Source organism: Cynocephalus volans, chromosome 3 (genome assembly GCF_027409185.1).
Source record: "Cynocephalus volans isolate mCynVol1 chromosome 3, mCynVol1.pri, whole genome shotgun sequence".
Lineage (NCBI taxonomy): Eukaryota > Metazoa > Chordata > Mammalia > Dermoptera > Cynocephalidae > Cynocephalus > Cynocephalus volans.
In genome coordinates, this window is record NC_084462.1 from 104,415,492 (window position 1) to 104,432,091 (window position 16,600).

The window sequence follows — 16,600 nt, forward strand, 5'->3', positions numbered from 1 at the left end:
ATGTGTCTCCCAGAAATTCATATATCGAAAACTTGACTCCCATTGTAAGAATGTTAACAGGTGGGAAATCCAATTATGATATTTGAAAGGTGGGGTCATTGAGAGGAGATTAGCTTGTGAGGACTGTGCTTTTGTGAATGAATCAATCCATTCATGAAGAAATGACAGTGATTCTGTTGGCTTTATAAGGAGAGCAGGTGAGAATTTTAGCTCTTTCTTGCTCAGCCCATTCTTGCCATGTGATATTGTGGTCATCCTGGGACTCTGTAGAGTTCACACCAAGAACAAGGTCCTCACATGATGCATTTTCTGGACTCAAAAACTGTAAGAAATAAAATTCGTTTACTTATAGATTACCCAATTTCAGGTATTCCATTATAAGCAACCAAAAATGGACTAATTCAATTGCTAAATTATCTAACTCATTGATATAAACTTTAAATTGTTTTGGTGTAAAAAAAGAGAATGCAATCTCTCACTCATACTAGTTTAACTTGTTACAAATTAATTTCTTTCTATTCTTATTACTGCAGATATCTCAAATACATGGCCGTATTCCACTCCTTTCTCTGATATCATTTATCAAAGTAACTGGGCTGATTTCCATTTCTTTACACTTGGCCTAATTTCCTCTCCCTCCAACATTCTGTAAAAGGCACTAGACTCATTTTGAATTACTCATACTCTGAATGTGTAAGTACAGAATGTGTGGTTTTCAATGTACTATGGAGATCCTACAAACTTCTACAAAAACATTTTAAAATACGATGGCAAATACTATTGTTGCTCAACTTCTCGCCTCTTTCCATGTAGACGTACCTGTTAGATAAATCTATTATCTAAATGTCTGTCTATCCATCTACTTTCTATCTATCTGTCATGTGAATCCATAAATGCAAAAGTAAAGAAAAATTCATATAATTATCTAAGTGATCACAGAGAAAATACCAATTACTAACAAAAATGTGATTACTCATTTTCTTATAGCCTCACCATATTACTTTTCTATTTATTAGAATGAAAGCATCTGTTTCATTTGCAAAATGGCGAAAGGCTTATTCTTATCCATTTCACTTATTTTTTCTTCTCTCTAGATAACTTCAGCAGCCCAAACTCAGTTAATGGATGGGGCAATAAGTCAGTGGTTACTGAATTCATTTTGTTGGGGCTGTCTAGCTCCCGGTAACTCCAACTGTTCCTTTCTTTTATCTTCTCTGTGTTTTATGGAGCTATGGTGTTGGGAAACATTTTTATCATCCTCACAGTCATTACAGACTATCACTTGCATTCTCTTACATACTTTCTTCTTAGAAATCTCTCTTTCATCCATGTGTGTCAGGCTACATTGCCACTCCCAAGACGATTGCTGTCTTCCTCAATGAACACAAGATCATCACTTTCCAGGGATGCATGTTTTTGGAGGTAGGGAGATGGTGCTTCTTGTGGCCATGGCCTATGACAGATACCTTGCTATATGCAAACCTCTGCACTACATGACCATCATGAGACAAAGTGTGTGCACTGTTCTGGTGGGGATCTCCTGGACCATTGGTACCCTGCACTCAATCAGTCATGTGGCACTCAGAGTTGATCTGCCTTTCTGTGGACCCAACAAGGCAGACAATTTCTTTTGTGACCAAGAAATTTCTTTTGTAGTGATCAAGCTTGCCTGCTTAGACACCTGTGTTTTGGAGATCCTGGTGCTTACCAATAGTGGCCTGCTCTCACTTATCTATTTCCTCCTTTTGCTCATTTCTTACACTATCATCCTTGCTACTGTCCATTGCCAAGTCTCTGGAGGGACATCAAAGGCACACTCCACCCTGTCTGCCTGCATTACTGTCATAGTTCCATTCTTCGGCCCATTAATCTTCATCTATATTTGGCCCATTTGAAAGTTTCCCAATTGATAAATTTATCTCTGCGTTTTTTCCTCTCTTCACTCCTCTCCTTAACCCCATGATTTACACTCTGAGGAATAAAGATGTAAAAGAAGCCATGAGGAAGCTGAAGAGCCAGCATGTGGGTTCTAAGTAGGATTTTTAGACAACTGTGAGGAAGTAATACAAATCCCTACTTCTTGGCCTTCATAATGAACACAGATGATTGCTATTATTGTGTTACTATCATAGTCTTTTGCTATCAGAGGACCTGAATCTGGTGATCTAAAGTTGGCAAATGAAGTAAAGAATCTCGTATTATAATGTGAGTACCTACATACCATCTCACCTCATTTCCCCTAAAACTGCAGCTTCGTATTTAAAATTCCTAAGTAGTTTTTTCCCTTATACAGGCGTTGTTAAAAAATATTTTGTAGCATTTGAAAATTAGCTTCATATTAAAGAAGATTAGCTAACTCATCTGACTCAATTTGGGTAGCATAAAGAGCAATTTAGCATTCTTTGAGTTAAAAACAGAATCTGCTTTGACAAGACAGGCTCTATGAAGACTAAAGACTGTTCTTCTCCCATCATCAGTTTTAGTCCATAATTATTCTAGCTAATAACTTGGATCCTATAAATACCTGTAAAAATTCCATGTTCACAAATAAGTCATTAATGCTTATAAATTCTGTCTTTTATTATATTTGTTATTAGAGCTAAATTTTAAATACATAGAATACTGTAGTATCAATTATGGGATTGAATTTTGCAGCTCTGGCTTTGATACAAGTAACACATCAATAAATACAACCAAGTCCATTCCATAGTTAAAATTGCAAGACTGCTTTTACATTCTCTCAGAAAAAAATCATAGTCCTTACATACAAACTCTTTTTATACGACTGATAATAAACCTACCATCAGTTGAAAATGACTACAGGATATCTAAATAGTGATTTTGTTTAGTTAATTTCATTCGAGAGTGCAAATTTTAAAGTAGTCATAGAAAACATATACATTAGTAATTAGAAAATATACTGCATACATTTTTCTTTCTCAAACCTTAATTGAAACTTCAGAAGCATCTCACAAAATAATGGAAACAGCAAGAGAAGGAGGGAGAGGACATGATAGATCCATTCCGTCACCAGCCACACAATCTGGCACTGTCATCACTGCATCACTTAATTCAACCAGGAGGAGTTCATTCTGTTTGTGTTGGCTTTCAGTTCACACTTGTAATTTTTGAACTGAAGATGTGATTGTGTGTTCTGTTTTTATTACTTAGAATAGATTGTAAGTCCCTGAGGCAGGTTTTGATGTATCACTTACCACACTTGTCAATGTACTAAATATTTAACATGCAAGCACATGCAGTAAGTGCCACGGGAGGACAAAAACAGACATACTTATTTTAATTAGAAAAAATACATTTTTTTTAAAAGGTAGGGACAATTATTTTGTTATATTTAATGAAAAAAATAATGTGACTCTAAAAACAAAGCTTACAAATTATATGTCACAACCAAGGAGAATGTTTATGATGCATGTTTAGAAAAAACGGGCATTAAAAAACTGCATAAACGGTATGACCCCACTTACTAAGATAGATTTGGGAATTAAATATAGAGATATTGGAGAAGTAGACATCACCTATTATGTTAATGAATTGATAATGAATGTTTCAGAGATTGATAATGATGACATTAGCAGATTTGGTGTTCAGTTAAAAGGAAAATTTAGGGAATATTAGTTAATTTTGGAGATCTTAAATTTGTTTGCAGAGGGGTGTTGTGATACATTTTGGGACCTGGAAATTAGAGATGTAGACTTAAGACTCTTTCTTATAATGGTATGAAGTCATTTGAATGTATGAAGTTTCAGCAGAAGATCCTAAGGAGAAAATAGATTTTAAGTAACATATTTCTTAAAATTACCTGCACAAAGGGTAATAGAAAGAGAAGATATCAGGGAAGGGTATTGGGAAGTATTGGTCAGAGAGTGTAGGGATTGTAGAAATTGTAGGGATTGTAGAAAAATATAAACTTTAGTATACACAGTTTTGTGACAAATGCTTGCTAATGACATTCTAAGTAAAGTAGCTTCTAAGGGGCTATTAAGCAGCTTCTAAAGAGGCTGTACAAAGGGCAGGGCAGGCAGGCCCAAGTACACAAAACATTCCAAGAAGGGAATGGCCCCCACCCAGTTCCAGGAACTGGCTAGTACCTTATCTAAGAGCCTACTGGCCAGGCCCCAGGGAAGATATATGATTGAGAGAAGCACCATTCCTTATCGGGGGTACCAGCCTGCTAAAGCCCACCTGTAAATCTAAAGGAGTCACAGATCTAGATCTATCAGGGTGCCAGCCTGCTAAAGTCTGCCCATAAATCCAAGGGTGCCACAGATAACCAACAACTCATCCTGTCATAATGATCTGTTCAGGAAAAACTGTATAAAAAGTGCTTGTATTGTAAACTGGGGGCCGCTTTTGTCCTGGAGACAAAGTGACCCCAGCATGCTGGAATAATAAAACCTCGTGTTTATTGCAGCGGCCTCTAGCTCGTGGTCTTTGTGAGGAGAGCCATCCTGACGTGTGGGATTTGTGCATGGTGCACGGGTCTTACAAGAGATATTTAGGAGTGCTCTGATCACATGTATCTGGGAAGTGATGAAGAATCAGTTTAGTTTCAATCATAAAATTCAAAACGTTCTACCCTATGGGAGGAGAATCATAGTTAACTAGGAAGGGAACTGGACAAGGGATTAGAAGATGTGATTCTAAACTAGACAGTACAGTCTGGGTCAAACAACTGATCCCTCAAGAGCTCATTCACCCTCACTATAGATGTAGGATGCTGGACTGGTTGATTTCTTGTATCCCTACCAACATCAAAATTCTATGAGATAATAAGAAGAAACCACTTTTTCTGCCCTTTTTTATTCGGTCCTGGGATGAAGAATTACCTACGAGGTGGAGAAAATCTGAACTTCACTCAACATCATTTTTTCTAAGAATTTGAACCAAGAAGTTTAAATTCTTGCAAAATGATCGAATCTCTTAACTAGACTCTACTCTGTGCGTTGTAGTGTTTCTATTGCAAAACAGGTCTCACTGCCCTCCCCTAGAACAATTGCCTTGGAAACCAAGCATGTGGCTCTTCTGAGCCTGTTAGAATGCCAGGGTGTTTGCCCTGCTGTATAGTATACTGATTCATGTAATGACTCTCCAACAATTTTTGACACTCCCAGTGATGTTGTTTCTATAGGTCTCCTGAAGCAGAAAGAACTAGCCAACAGAATTAGTCATTGTTTTTCTTTCTACCATGTTACAACTTCTCCAACTGGACTAAGCATTAGTCCTGCAGCTTGGTCCATTTGTGAAATGCTCAAGGTGATGCACTGTAATTTCTTGTGAGCAAACAAACTCATGTAATTATCCTAATGAAGGTGATTTCTACTCACACAACTTTCCACTGGGTCTCTCTTGATCATCATAGTCCAGTGATGTCAAATTCCTAATTAGCTTCTAATCAATGTAATGGCTTTTCTTATATCTGTATGTTGAGGATATTGACACTTTAAAATGTAAAGGGCGAAAACTGAAGCCTGGAAAAACATGGGTTCCCTACCTTTGTCTCCATCCAAAGGCTTCTGAAGAGTTTTGTTTTCCCCGGTGGGTGCTGATATTATAAGGCCACGGACGGGAATAGCATTGTTTCCCCAGCCTCCTAATTCAGTCAGAAGAGAGCAGACAGAGGCAATTATCCTCCACTCTTTGGATTAATCTTTGAATATTCTCTATCCATTTTGCCTATTAACTGTTGTCCAAACCAGGAAAAACTTGCTAAAATCAGAAGTTTACCCTTTTGATAGACTATATTTTTATTTCAATACAACTTTTATAATTGCTTTTATCTTTGAATTGACTTGCTCATTGTTGGATCATGCTTTCAAAAGCCAGAGAATTTTAGAATATCACAGTTTAGGCAGGAAAATTTTTCCCTTTTTTGAAGAGAAATGGTACTCTAAAAGTTCATGGAAAGATAAATGTTGTCTTTTAATTCTATTTTTCTGTGACTTTTTTGAAGTACCCTCATATATGATTTGCCTAAAATTATAAAGTTATTTGATGAGAGAATTGGAACAGATATTTTCTATATCTCATGCTAATACTTCTCTTACAGTCCATGATGTCTTTGGACATCCTCCACTCACTTGAACTTCAGGCTATTTTAAAGCTTAATTAATTTTAAAGCTTGTTAATTCATGGCCAAAAAATACGAAAGTAAGCAACTTATGAAAGTCAAAATATCCTGCTGGATATATATTGTCTTTGAGGGAAAAAAAAAGTATATCCCATATGTTATTCCTATCTTTTAGAATCTTAATACTATTATGGTAAATTCATGATGGCTCAACATATTTGACTCAATTATATAATGATGATACAAAACACATCTCTGAGAAACAAGAAAAAAGTTGTCTTTACTTTGAATTAATGAAAAGTAAGATGAAGGGAAGAAAAAGCCTAAACATTCCATAAACATAATACAATTTTTGATAAAATGATACTTCAGTGTCTTTACAGACCCCAAATTATGTAACAATCACTATTACTGATGATACCTCCTAAAAATACTATTATTAATAATTTTAAGAAGAAATCTTACACAGAATTTTTGTGGATAAATTTGCTGAGGCTTCCCCTTGAAAACAGTGTTCAAACTCCCTGAAGAATTCCATCCATATTTCTGGACCTGTGAGATGAGGTTAAGTTGGAAGATAGGATTTTCCTAGCATATGTGACTAAATCTTCTGTAGTTAAAGCTGAAGCAGAGGAAAGGAAATAATCCTTTTCAAGTGGCTGTTAATGATGGATGACTGGTTTTAATTTGTAGAAGTCACTGAAAGTTATTTGCGATAATCTAGTTCACTGCTATTGTAAAAAGAAGACATATAGCTACAGTTGGGCTAAATCCTTTGAAAAATTGTGAAATGGAAGATTTCGTTTTCAGTATTTCTTTCTTTTAATCTACTATTTTCCCTCTTTCAGATTCCTGACTGTTCCAAGTGCTCCCCTAGCTACGTTGGACTTAGATTATGATATAGCCTCCAGCCTTATGCACCTCCTTGAAGACAACTCATCTAGGCCACAGACACCCTGCACCTGCTTTCTTTTCACGTAGAAGCAAACTTTTTTATGACTGACCTCTTCAGTGCTTGGTCTGTTATCTTAGGAGATGTGGAACAACTAAATTCTTTCCAAGCATAAATGAATGTAGATTGTAGGATATCTCCCCACTTTCCCTTTTATCTTAGGTAGGTAAACATGTTTTGTCAGTATTCTTCTGAAGACCATGCACCAGCATATGTCTCCAGTATAGTCCACAACAGTGACAGTTACATCTCTCAGCTGGATTTGGGGAGGGAGGGTGAGAGGAGCAGTGCTGGAAAGTTTGTGACAGATGTATATTTGAAATGGTAGATTTGGTGGCCCCTGTAAACTATACGCTTATTTACTTCATCTGCCAATCATAACATCTGAGAAGGAAGTACTGGAAACAAATTCTTTTCATAAATTTTATGCAGGGGGGACCTGAGGGTCACCCAGCACAATCCTGTATGCATGTACTAATTCATCCTCAAATATCACAAGAAATGAAAAATTGGTCCTTACATGAACACATATACTAATTAGAAACTCATATGAGTTAGATTACATCCCATAAAATTTTCAGAAAACAATTACTTATTCTAATCTGAAGTAATACATTATTAAGAATGTTTACACAGGGCCGCCCGTGGCGCACTCGGGAGAGTGCAGCGCTTGGGAGTGCAGCGGCGCTCCCGCCACGGGTTCGGATCCTATATAGGAATGGCCGGTGTGCTCACTGGCTGAGAGCGGTGCGGGTGAAACCACACCAAGGGTTGCGATCCCCTTACCGGTCACAAAAAGACGACAAAAAAAAAAAAAAAGAATGTTTACATATAATTAGTCATTGCAGTTGATTAAAGAGTTTTCACCTACATAATCTTTTAAAAAACATTTTCAGTATCTCTTTGAGGGTAACATTCTCAATATTTAGTATTTAAGGATAATGAGCCCTGAAAGGCTAAAGGATCTTCTCAGTGTCATACAACTACCCAATGACACAACTGTGATTTTTAACATAGAATTGTTTTTATTCTAAAAGCTTTGTTTTTCGTACAGTACAGTGATTTTAACAGATATAAAAAGGTAGCATTTTTCATCTAATAAGTAATGTGCTAGGGAGTAAGGGAACTGAATTCATCAACTTCTCTGAATGAAAAAGGGATTACTAATATTAGCAAATGACCTTTAGGACGGCAGGTAATAAACCTAATCACTCTATCTCCAGTGCATAGTAGCACAGTGCCTTGGGGAAAGGCATTTAAATATGTATAAAGTAAATGAACTAAGAAGAATGAATTTATATAGGAAATAAATTTAGAGTTCATGTTGCCCACCACTTTCATCTTATACAGTAAGAAACTCAGTTCCTAAGTGAATCAATTTGCCCTCTACGGAAAACAGGGTCCTTTGGTTTTTCCTGAGCCCCCCAGAAGTCAATGACAGTGGGAAAATGCAGCTTTGCAGAAGACTCAGAAAAGCTACTGGAAGGATGATTCTTGTGATGATTTTCTCACATAATTGGATTATGTGTTTTAGAGTAAAGTCATCAGAAAGTTTTCAACGTTCACAAATGCCTCCTGCCTCCCCTTTCCACTGTAGCACCAGAAGGTTTCCCTAGGAGACTCGTTCCTTGTGCTTAAGGCTTTGTTCTTTCTAATGGGGTATATATGAACCCTTCTCAGCTGGTTTTGTTGGATTTTATTTACTTTTCTGTCTTGAGTGATTCAGTGCAGTGTTTATGACAGGGCGTCTAAGAGCTCTTGAGAAGTGAGAAAGCGGAGAGAAAGGCACTACAGGAATGTGGTAGCTCCTCTAAGGCAAACTTGTTCCATTGTATAATTTTTCCTGTAGGCTGCTCTACCTTCAAACTTCACTTCTTAAACTTTTCTGAAAATCCTGGAGTCATAGTTTTGATATAATCTGTGATAATATATAAATTAGTTCTTCGGTGGGTTTTCTGGAGAATTGGAGACTTGAAATACAGGGGTGAGTCCCGAATTTTATTTCTGGGAGTTAAAATTATTTATTACATGCCCTGTTTCTATGTGTAAACCCTCCAGTGAAACTCAAGGAGAGACTAGGCAATTCGCAGTTATGATCTAAGAAGACATTAATATCTAACGTTGAAAGTGGTTAAAAATCAGTAAAATAAAAAACACCCCCCCAAAACATGATTTAGATGTAGAGGATTCTTCAAAATCAGACAATCTAATGAACCTTTACAATACACTTTTTACTTTTCTTGTTTATCATACAAATTTTTAAAATTTTAGATAGCTTACACAAGTAAAAAAAAACATAAAACAGAGAAACTTCCGATAAAATAGAACATACAATAACCGAGCAGAAAAAACACCCCCACCCCCGACCCCCATTTTTGTCATGATCTGAATTTCTTACTATAAGTGCAAGGGTACTTCAAAAAGTTCATGTATAAATAGAATTAAAAGATAACACAAATTTTTCTATGAATTTCTTTTGAAGTACCCTCATTCTCTTATCCTATATAACTATAATTTTTAAAAGCCTCTATTTTTCTTTTTCAATATTCCTAACTGAACTTTAATGAATTGGGGGAAAAAAAACTCTCTGGGGGAAGGAAATACCGAATAAAATAAAATATCAATTATAACTCTATAAAATGTCCATGGTTATTAACACCAATGGCTGAGTTTAAAGAAGCTTAATGTTTTCAGGTATTAATTGTAAAGGATTAATCCACTAGATTTCTCTATAAAGTAGAATTCAATGAAGAGCTAAGTCAAAGGGAGAAAAGTTCCAGTAAGCTCTCGTCCTTTCAGTTTTGCCAGGGTTTTGTATTTCAGTCTACATCATTTCTAACTGGAGAGAGGAAATAAGAGCTATTAGCTCAAGGCAGTGATTCCTATTAGCTCTGTTATACAAATGTAATGCTGCCTCTCTCCTGTTTTAATTTTTATAAACATGTAACTTATGAACATGACAGTTCTAAACACAGAAGTGCACATCTCAATCAGTTTTCGTAAAGTGAATGCTTTCATGTAACTCTTAACTACTTCATGAAACAGAATATTAGCAGCACTTAGGAAGCCCCTTCCATGTGCCTCTCTGTCCCCATTTCCCCTTCAAGAATAACCACTACTGGACTTTTTAACACCTTAGTTTTGCCTATTTTTTGTACACTGTTTAAATAAATTGACACAGCGTGTACTCTTTTTTTATCTAGCTTTTTAGTCAACATTATTTTGTGAAATTATCTTCCTCTGTGGTAGCCATTCAAAAAGTTTTTCTGTATCATTTACTTTAGGAAAAAATGGTTTGCATTCCATCTCTGTAGATTCTTATAGTGGATTTTTGTGATATCAAAACAACTTTTCAAATGTCCAATTTCATTTAAAATTTGTTGCCTTTGTTTCTTAAATTAATATAATTGAGTATACCAGTGGTTGAGCATCTCCTTGACAACTCTTTTCTCTAACCCAATTTTGCATTTTTAGCAGAATTGTTGTACTGTGTCCATAATTTTTAATGATTAATGAAAACTCAAGCACAGAAATATGACTAGGAATTAGAATCCTGAAAACTTGAAGTGTAATTGGGAAATAAAACCCATGCTCACTTCACTGATTAATCACCGTCTCTCTTATTTAGGTAACTGAAGATAAGTCCCTTCCAAAGTCAATGAATGAGACAAATCAGTCTCGGGTGACTGAATTTGTGTTGCTGGGACTCTCTAGTTCAAAGGAGCTCCAACCTTTCTTGTTTCTCATGTTTTCACTACTGTACTTAGCAATGCTGCTGGGCAACTTTCTCATCATCCTCACTGTGACCTCAGATTCCCATCTTCATACCCCCATGTACTTTCTGCTTGCAAACCTCTCATTTATAGATGTGGGTGTTGCCTCTTTTGCTCCCCCCAGAATGATAGCAGGCTTTCTGGTTGAGTGCAAGACTATTTCTTTTGATGCCTGCCTGGCCCAGATTTTCTTTGTTCACCTTTTCACTGGCAGTGAAGTGGTGCTCCTTGTATCCATGGCTTATGACCGTTATGCGGCTACATGCGAACCTCTGCACTACGTGACGCTCATGAGCCGCCGTGTATGTGTGGTCCTTGTCCTCATCTCCTGGGGTGTGGGCTTCTTCCACACCACTAGTCAGTTGGCATTTACAGTTAACCTGCCATTTTGTGGTCCTAATCAGGTAGATAGTTTTCTCTGTGACCTCCCCCTAGTGACCAAGCTAGCCTGCGTAGACTCTTACATTACTAGCCTACTAATAGTTGCAGACAGTGGCTTTCTTTCTATGAGTTCCTTCCTCCTCTTGGTTGTCTCCAACACCGTGATACTTATTACAGTAAAGAATCGCTCCTCTGCCAGCATGGCAAGGGCCCGCTCCACGCTGACGGCCCACATCACTGTGGTCACACTGTTCTTCGGACCATGCATTTTCATCCACGTGTGGCCCTTCAGCAGCTATTCGGTGGATAAAGTCCTTGCTGTGTTCTACACCATCTTCACTCCTATTTTAAACCCAGTTATTTACACGCTAAGGAACAAAGAAGTGAAGGCAGCTATGTCAAAACTGAAGAGTCGATATCTGAAGCCTTGCCAGGTTTCTGCAGTCATAAGAAATGCTCTTTTCCTTGAAACAAAGTAAACTGTCAGGATCATTACCACTTTAGCCCAGTCTCTAGACATTTACAACTGGGAAAAGTTGATTGAGAAACTTGAATTCAACAGTAACGCTGATAATAAAAATTTATGAAATAAACCTTAGTGATTTTATTATTCTCTTTCTTCACTGTGCATTTTTTCTTCTTTTTCTTTTTTCTATTTCTTACTTTTTATTCTTTATTTTATAATTAAGATATAGGCTTTGATGACATTAGAAAATAATGTTTGCTCACAAATGGTAAACAAATTTCACCTCCTCTTCTGAAAACAGTACTGCTCAGATGCCAACTTTGGAGCAATAATAGGTGTATAACTCTATGCCATAGAGATAATAGATTTATTTACATGTATAATATATGATATACCTAGATAGGAGTGCATTTCACACTGCACTATGTAACTGACAGCACATGAAGACAATTCTATATATGATTGGTGTTAATGACACAGTAAAATAAAAAGTGGCTTGGCTATCTACCTGAAAGCATTTACATTCAAGATCTTCACAATTCCTTCTTCAAGTGGCTATATTACATATTGTTGATGGAAAACAACTCACTGAACGAATTTATTCACCAGCGTGTTTTGTATTTAGTTATGTTAATTTCTGTTTAATACTGATAAACTAATATGAGAAATTTCAAAAATGACTTATAATTCTCTACCACTTCTCTTCATGATAATAAGAGTCTGAATCTCAGTATAAAACATTTTTTCTCCCCATGCATTTTCATGATCTTATCTTCTCAGATACAGTATTTTTTCATATCAATACCTGGTAGAAATAATCATTTTTCTATATGGACTTTTAATTCATTTTACATTTTATTTTTAAATTGCCTAATGCAGAACCAGAAAATGTCTGAATCCTATATCAAGACCTTAGGGATAGTCATAAAGTTAACCCTCCATGATTGCTTATGAGACCAAGATTATTTAGGATTCCCCACTACCAGCTTTTCCTCTTCCAGTGCATTCAGTCTTTTCCTATGTTTTGTACTTGTGTTCTGCTTTCACAATCTTGTATAACACTCACTGATGGTTTTCCAGGCTCCAATCATCAGACTCTCCTAAAGGGATTCTGTAATTCCTATTACTGATAGAAAAACAATGTTTCTGAGCCAAAGGGTTCCAAATTATTCAAAACCTAACAAAAAGAAAATAAAGACAAATCTTCCTGAGTATCTAAGTATGTTTGTGTACTCAAACTTACTATAACACAAGACTACATTTTCTTGTACACTGATCTAGTTTTATGTATAAAAGAAGTTCATTGTGGTACTAATACTAAGTACAAATTAATTAACACTGCAATAAAAAATTTAAGAATTTTACATCTCTCTTAAGTTTTAAAACATCATTATGAGATACTTATTTGGCTCATATCATACATGATAAAAATAAAGTTAAAGGGATAACAATATTGTGCAGCAACATACAGTTTGAAAGTGGCAAAATGGATTTCCTATACAGGTTTTTGTTGTGTTTTGTTTGTTGATTTCCTGTTGGTCCAGATCACAACTGTATTTTAAATTTTTATTTATTATTAGCATATTCATTATTAGAAAAAGTGATATTTCTTTATGCCCTTTGCCCAAACTATCACTTCCCAAATCCCTTCCCTCCCTCCCCCCATCTCTAGTATTCTTAGGTTTGTTCTCTCCTTCTGAAAGTTCAATGTATTGCTGAGGTCTTTTCTTTCTTTCTTTCCTTCATTCCTTCCTTCTTCCCTCCCCCTCTCCTTCCTCCCTCCCTCACTTCCTTCATCTGGGCAGCCAGTCATGACTAAGAACATGCGGTATTTCTGTTTTTTTGTCTGGCTTATTTCACTTAATGCAATTTTCTCCAGACTCATCCATGTTGCTGCAAAGGGCACAATTTCATTCTTTTTTATACTACTGCCTAGTGTGGAGTAGACTGTGGCCTGTACAAAAAGTGTGATTCTCTGCTTATCCTCTCACACACTCTTTCCTACTCTTAGTATGGGTTTTAAAAAATCTCAGAATATTACAATTTATACTCAAAAGGGTACTCAAGTTCCTTACACATAGCAAGACCAATGTCTAATTGATAAAATGTATTATTGTACATTCTTACTGAAACTAAAATCAACAGAAACAAAGCTACAATAATGTACATAGATATAAAAGAAATCAGGTACTAAGATCACACAAAACAAAGGAGTAAGAATTTCTTGATTGTTGTTAATATTATACAAATCAGTAAGCTCAGGAATTTTTACTTTTGTAGGCCTGTTTTTAATTATGTTAACACATATATAACACCAAGCATGTGTCAGGCACTGTTCTAAGCCTTTGATATACATTAATTTATTTAATGCTCTCAATGTGAGGTTGGTATGATTATCTTCATTTTTACATTGGAGGAGGTTGCAGTGCAGAGAGATGAAACAACGTGCCAAAAGTCACAAAGCTAGTGGTGGTAGAGTCACATTTTAAACTCAGGCATTCTGAGAGAGGCACCTCCCCGGAGAGGCACGAGATCTGCAGAGACCACGCACCCTGTGGTGCCAGCACAAGAATGAGCAGGTAGTCTTTGCCACTGCCAGACCCCATCCCCAGCCTGGCTGAGTGCACAACGACCAGAGAGGCACCACCCCAGAGAGGCCTGAGTCCCATGGAAACCACGATCCCTGTGGCACCAGCATGCAGCTGAGCAGGTAGGCCTCACCACTGCCCGACCCCATCTGTAGCCCGGTGGAATGAGCACCAACCAAAGAGGTGCACCCCTGGAGAGGCCCGAGTCCTGTGGAGACCATGCAGCCCATGGTGCCAGCACATGACCTAGAAGGAAGGTATTGCCACTGCCAGACACCAACCCAGCCCAGAAGAGTGCATGCCAACCAGAGAGGCACCTCCTTGGAGAGGCCCGAGACCCATGGGAACCACATGCCCAAGGCACCAGAAGGCAGCTAAGCAGACACTGAGGCAGCCAAGCCAAATTGTCAGTCCTGACAGGATCCTAGCCAGACAATTGTGTCAAACCAGTGGACCATGAAATTCCTTGCCACAATGACTAAACAACAAAGGAAAGATACCATAAATATGAAAAATCAAGAAGGTACACCACCAAAGGGTAATAACTCTCAAGTCCTAGATCTTATAGAACAAGAAGCCATTGAAATTTCTGACAAGGAATTTCGAGTGATAATTCTAAGGAAACTAAATGAGATACAAGAAAACTCAGCTAGACAACACAATGAAATGAGGAAAAGTATACAGGACCTGAAAGAAGAACCATACAAGGAAATCAATGCCCTGAACAAGAATGCAGCATAGCTTGCTGAGCCGAAGAATCCATTCAACGTAATAAAAAACACAACAGAGAGTTTAACCAGCAGGCTTGCAGAAGAGAGAACTTCTGACCTTGAAGATGGGCTGTTTGAAATAAGACAGGCAGATAAAAAAAAAAAAAAAAGAAAAGAAAAGAAAAAAGAAATAAAAACATTGAAGAAAATCTAAGAGAGTTATCAGACAACCTAAAGTGCTCAAATATCCGAATCATGGGTATTTCAGAAGAGGAGGAAAAAGAGATTGTATTGAAAACATATTCACCAAAATAGGGGCAGAAAACTTCCCAGGTATAAGAAAAGACACAGATCTTCAGACTCAAGAAGCTCAAAGATCCCCAAACATATTCAACCAAAAAAGGTCTTCTCCAAGACATGTTATAGTCAAATTGGCAAAACTTAAAGACAAAGAGAGAATCTTAATTGCTGTAAGAGAGAAGCATCAAATCACCTGTAAGGGAGCCCCAATCAGACTAACATCAGACTTTTCATCAAAAACCCTAAAAGCCAGAAAGGAATGGGATGATATATTCAAAATACTAAAAGACAGAGATTGCCAGCCAAGAATCTGTTACGCCACAAGACTATCCATCCAAAATGAAGGACAAATAGTATACTTCTCAGACAAACAAAAACTGCAGGAGTTCACTACCACACAACCACCCTTACAAGAAATTCTCAAGGGATTACTGGGTTTGGTACCTAAAAAATAACTACCACTGCCATAAAAACTCAAAAAATATCGAAACCCACTAGTAAAATAAAAATGCTAACAAGAAGAGAAGAAAAAAAGTTTATCTACAACCCAAGAAACCAACAGACACAGAAGACAAACAGTAAATCAGAAAGAAAGGAACAAAAGGCACTTAAGACATCCAAACAAAAATCAATAAAATGCTAGGAGTAAATGAACACTTTTCAATAACAACTCTTAATGTAAAAGGATGAAATTCCCCAATCAAAAGACACAGACTGGCTGACTGGATTTAAAAGGAGGATCCAACTATATGCTGCCCTCAACTGAACAACCTCACCTACAAAGACTCACATAGACTAAGAGTGAAAGGATGGAAAAAGATTTGCCATGGAAATAGAAATGAAAAACGAGCTGGAGTAGGTATTCTTATAACTGATAAAATAGACTTTAAACTAAAAACCAAAAAAAGAGATAATGAGGGCCACTACATAATGATAAAAGGATTCACGCATCAAGAAGACATAACAATCCTAAATATATATTCACCCAATGTCGGAGAAGCCAGATTTATAAAGCAAACTCAATTAGACCTAAAGAAGGAAATAGACACTCATACCATAATAGCAGGGGACCTGAACACCCCTCTATCAATACTGGATAGATCATCTAGGCAAAGAATCAGCAGAGAAACGCAAGATCTAAACAAGACTCTAGACCAATTGGCCTTGGCAGATATCTACAGAACATTCCATCCAACCACCTCAGAATATTCATTCTTCTCATCAGCACATGGATCATTCTCCAGGATAGATCACAAGTTAGGTCACAAATCAAGTCTCAACAAATTCAAAAAAATTGGAATTATCCCATGTATTTTTTCAGATCACAATGGATTAAAATTAG

General features: G+C 36.8%; 1 protein-coding gene and 1 pseudogene across 1 annotated transcript; both read left to right on the forward strand.

Annotated features, from left to right (window-relative positions):
* Positions 1 to 300: 300 nt before the first annotated feature.
* LOC134372643 (olfactory receptor 4K1-like) lies at positions 301 to 2,037 on the forward strand (annotated as a pseudogene).
* Positions 2,038 to 10,686: 8,649 nt separating this feature from the next.
* Positions 10,687 to 11,673, forward strand: LOC134373686 (olfactory receptor 4K15). The gene has a single exon (XM_063091678.1). It carries the CDS (start codon positions 10,699 to 10,701, stop codon positions 11,671 to 11,673), a length of 975 nt encoding a protein of 324 aa, XP_062947748.1. The 5' UTR covers positions 10,687 to 10,698.
* Positions 11,674 to 16,600: the final 4,927 nt, after the last annotated feature.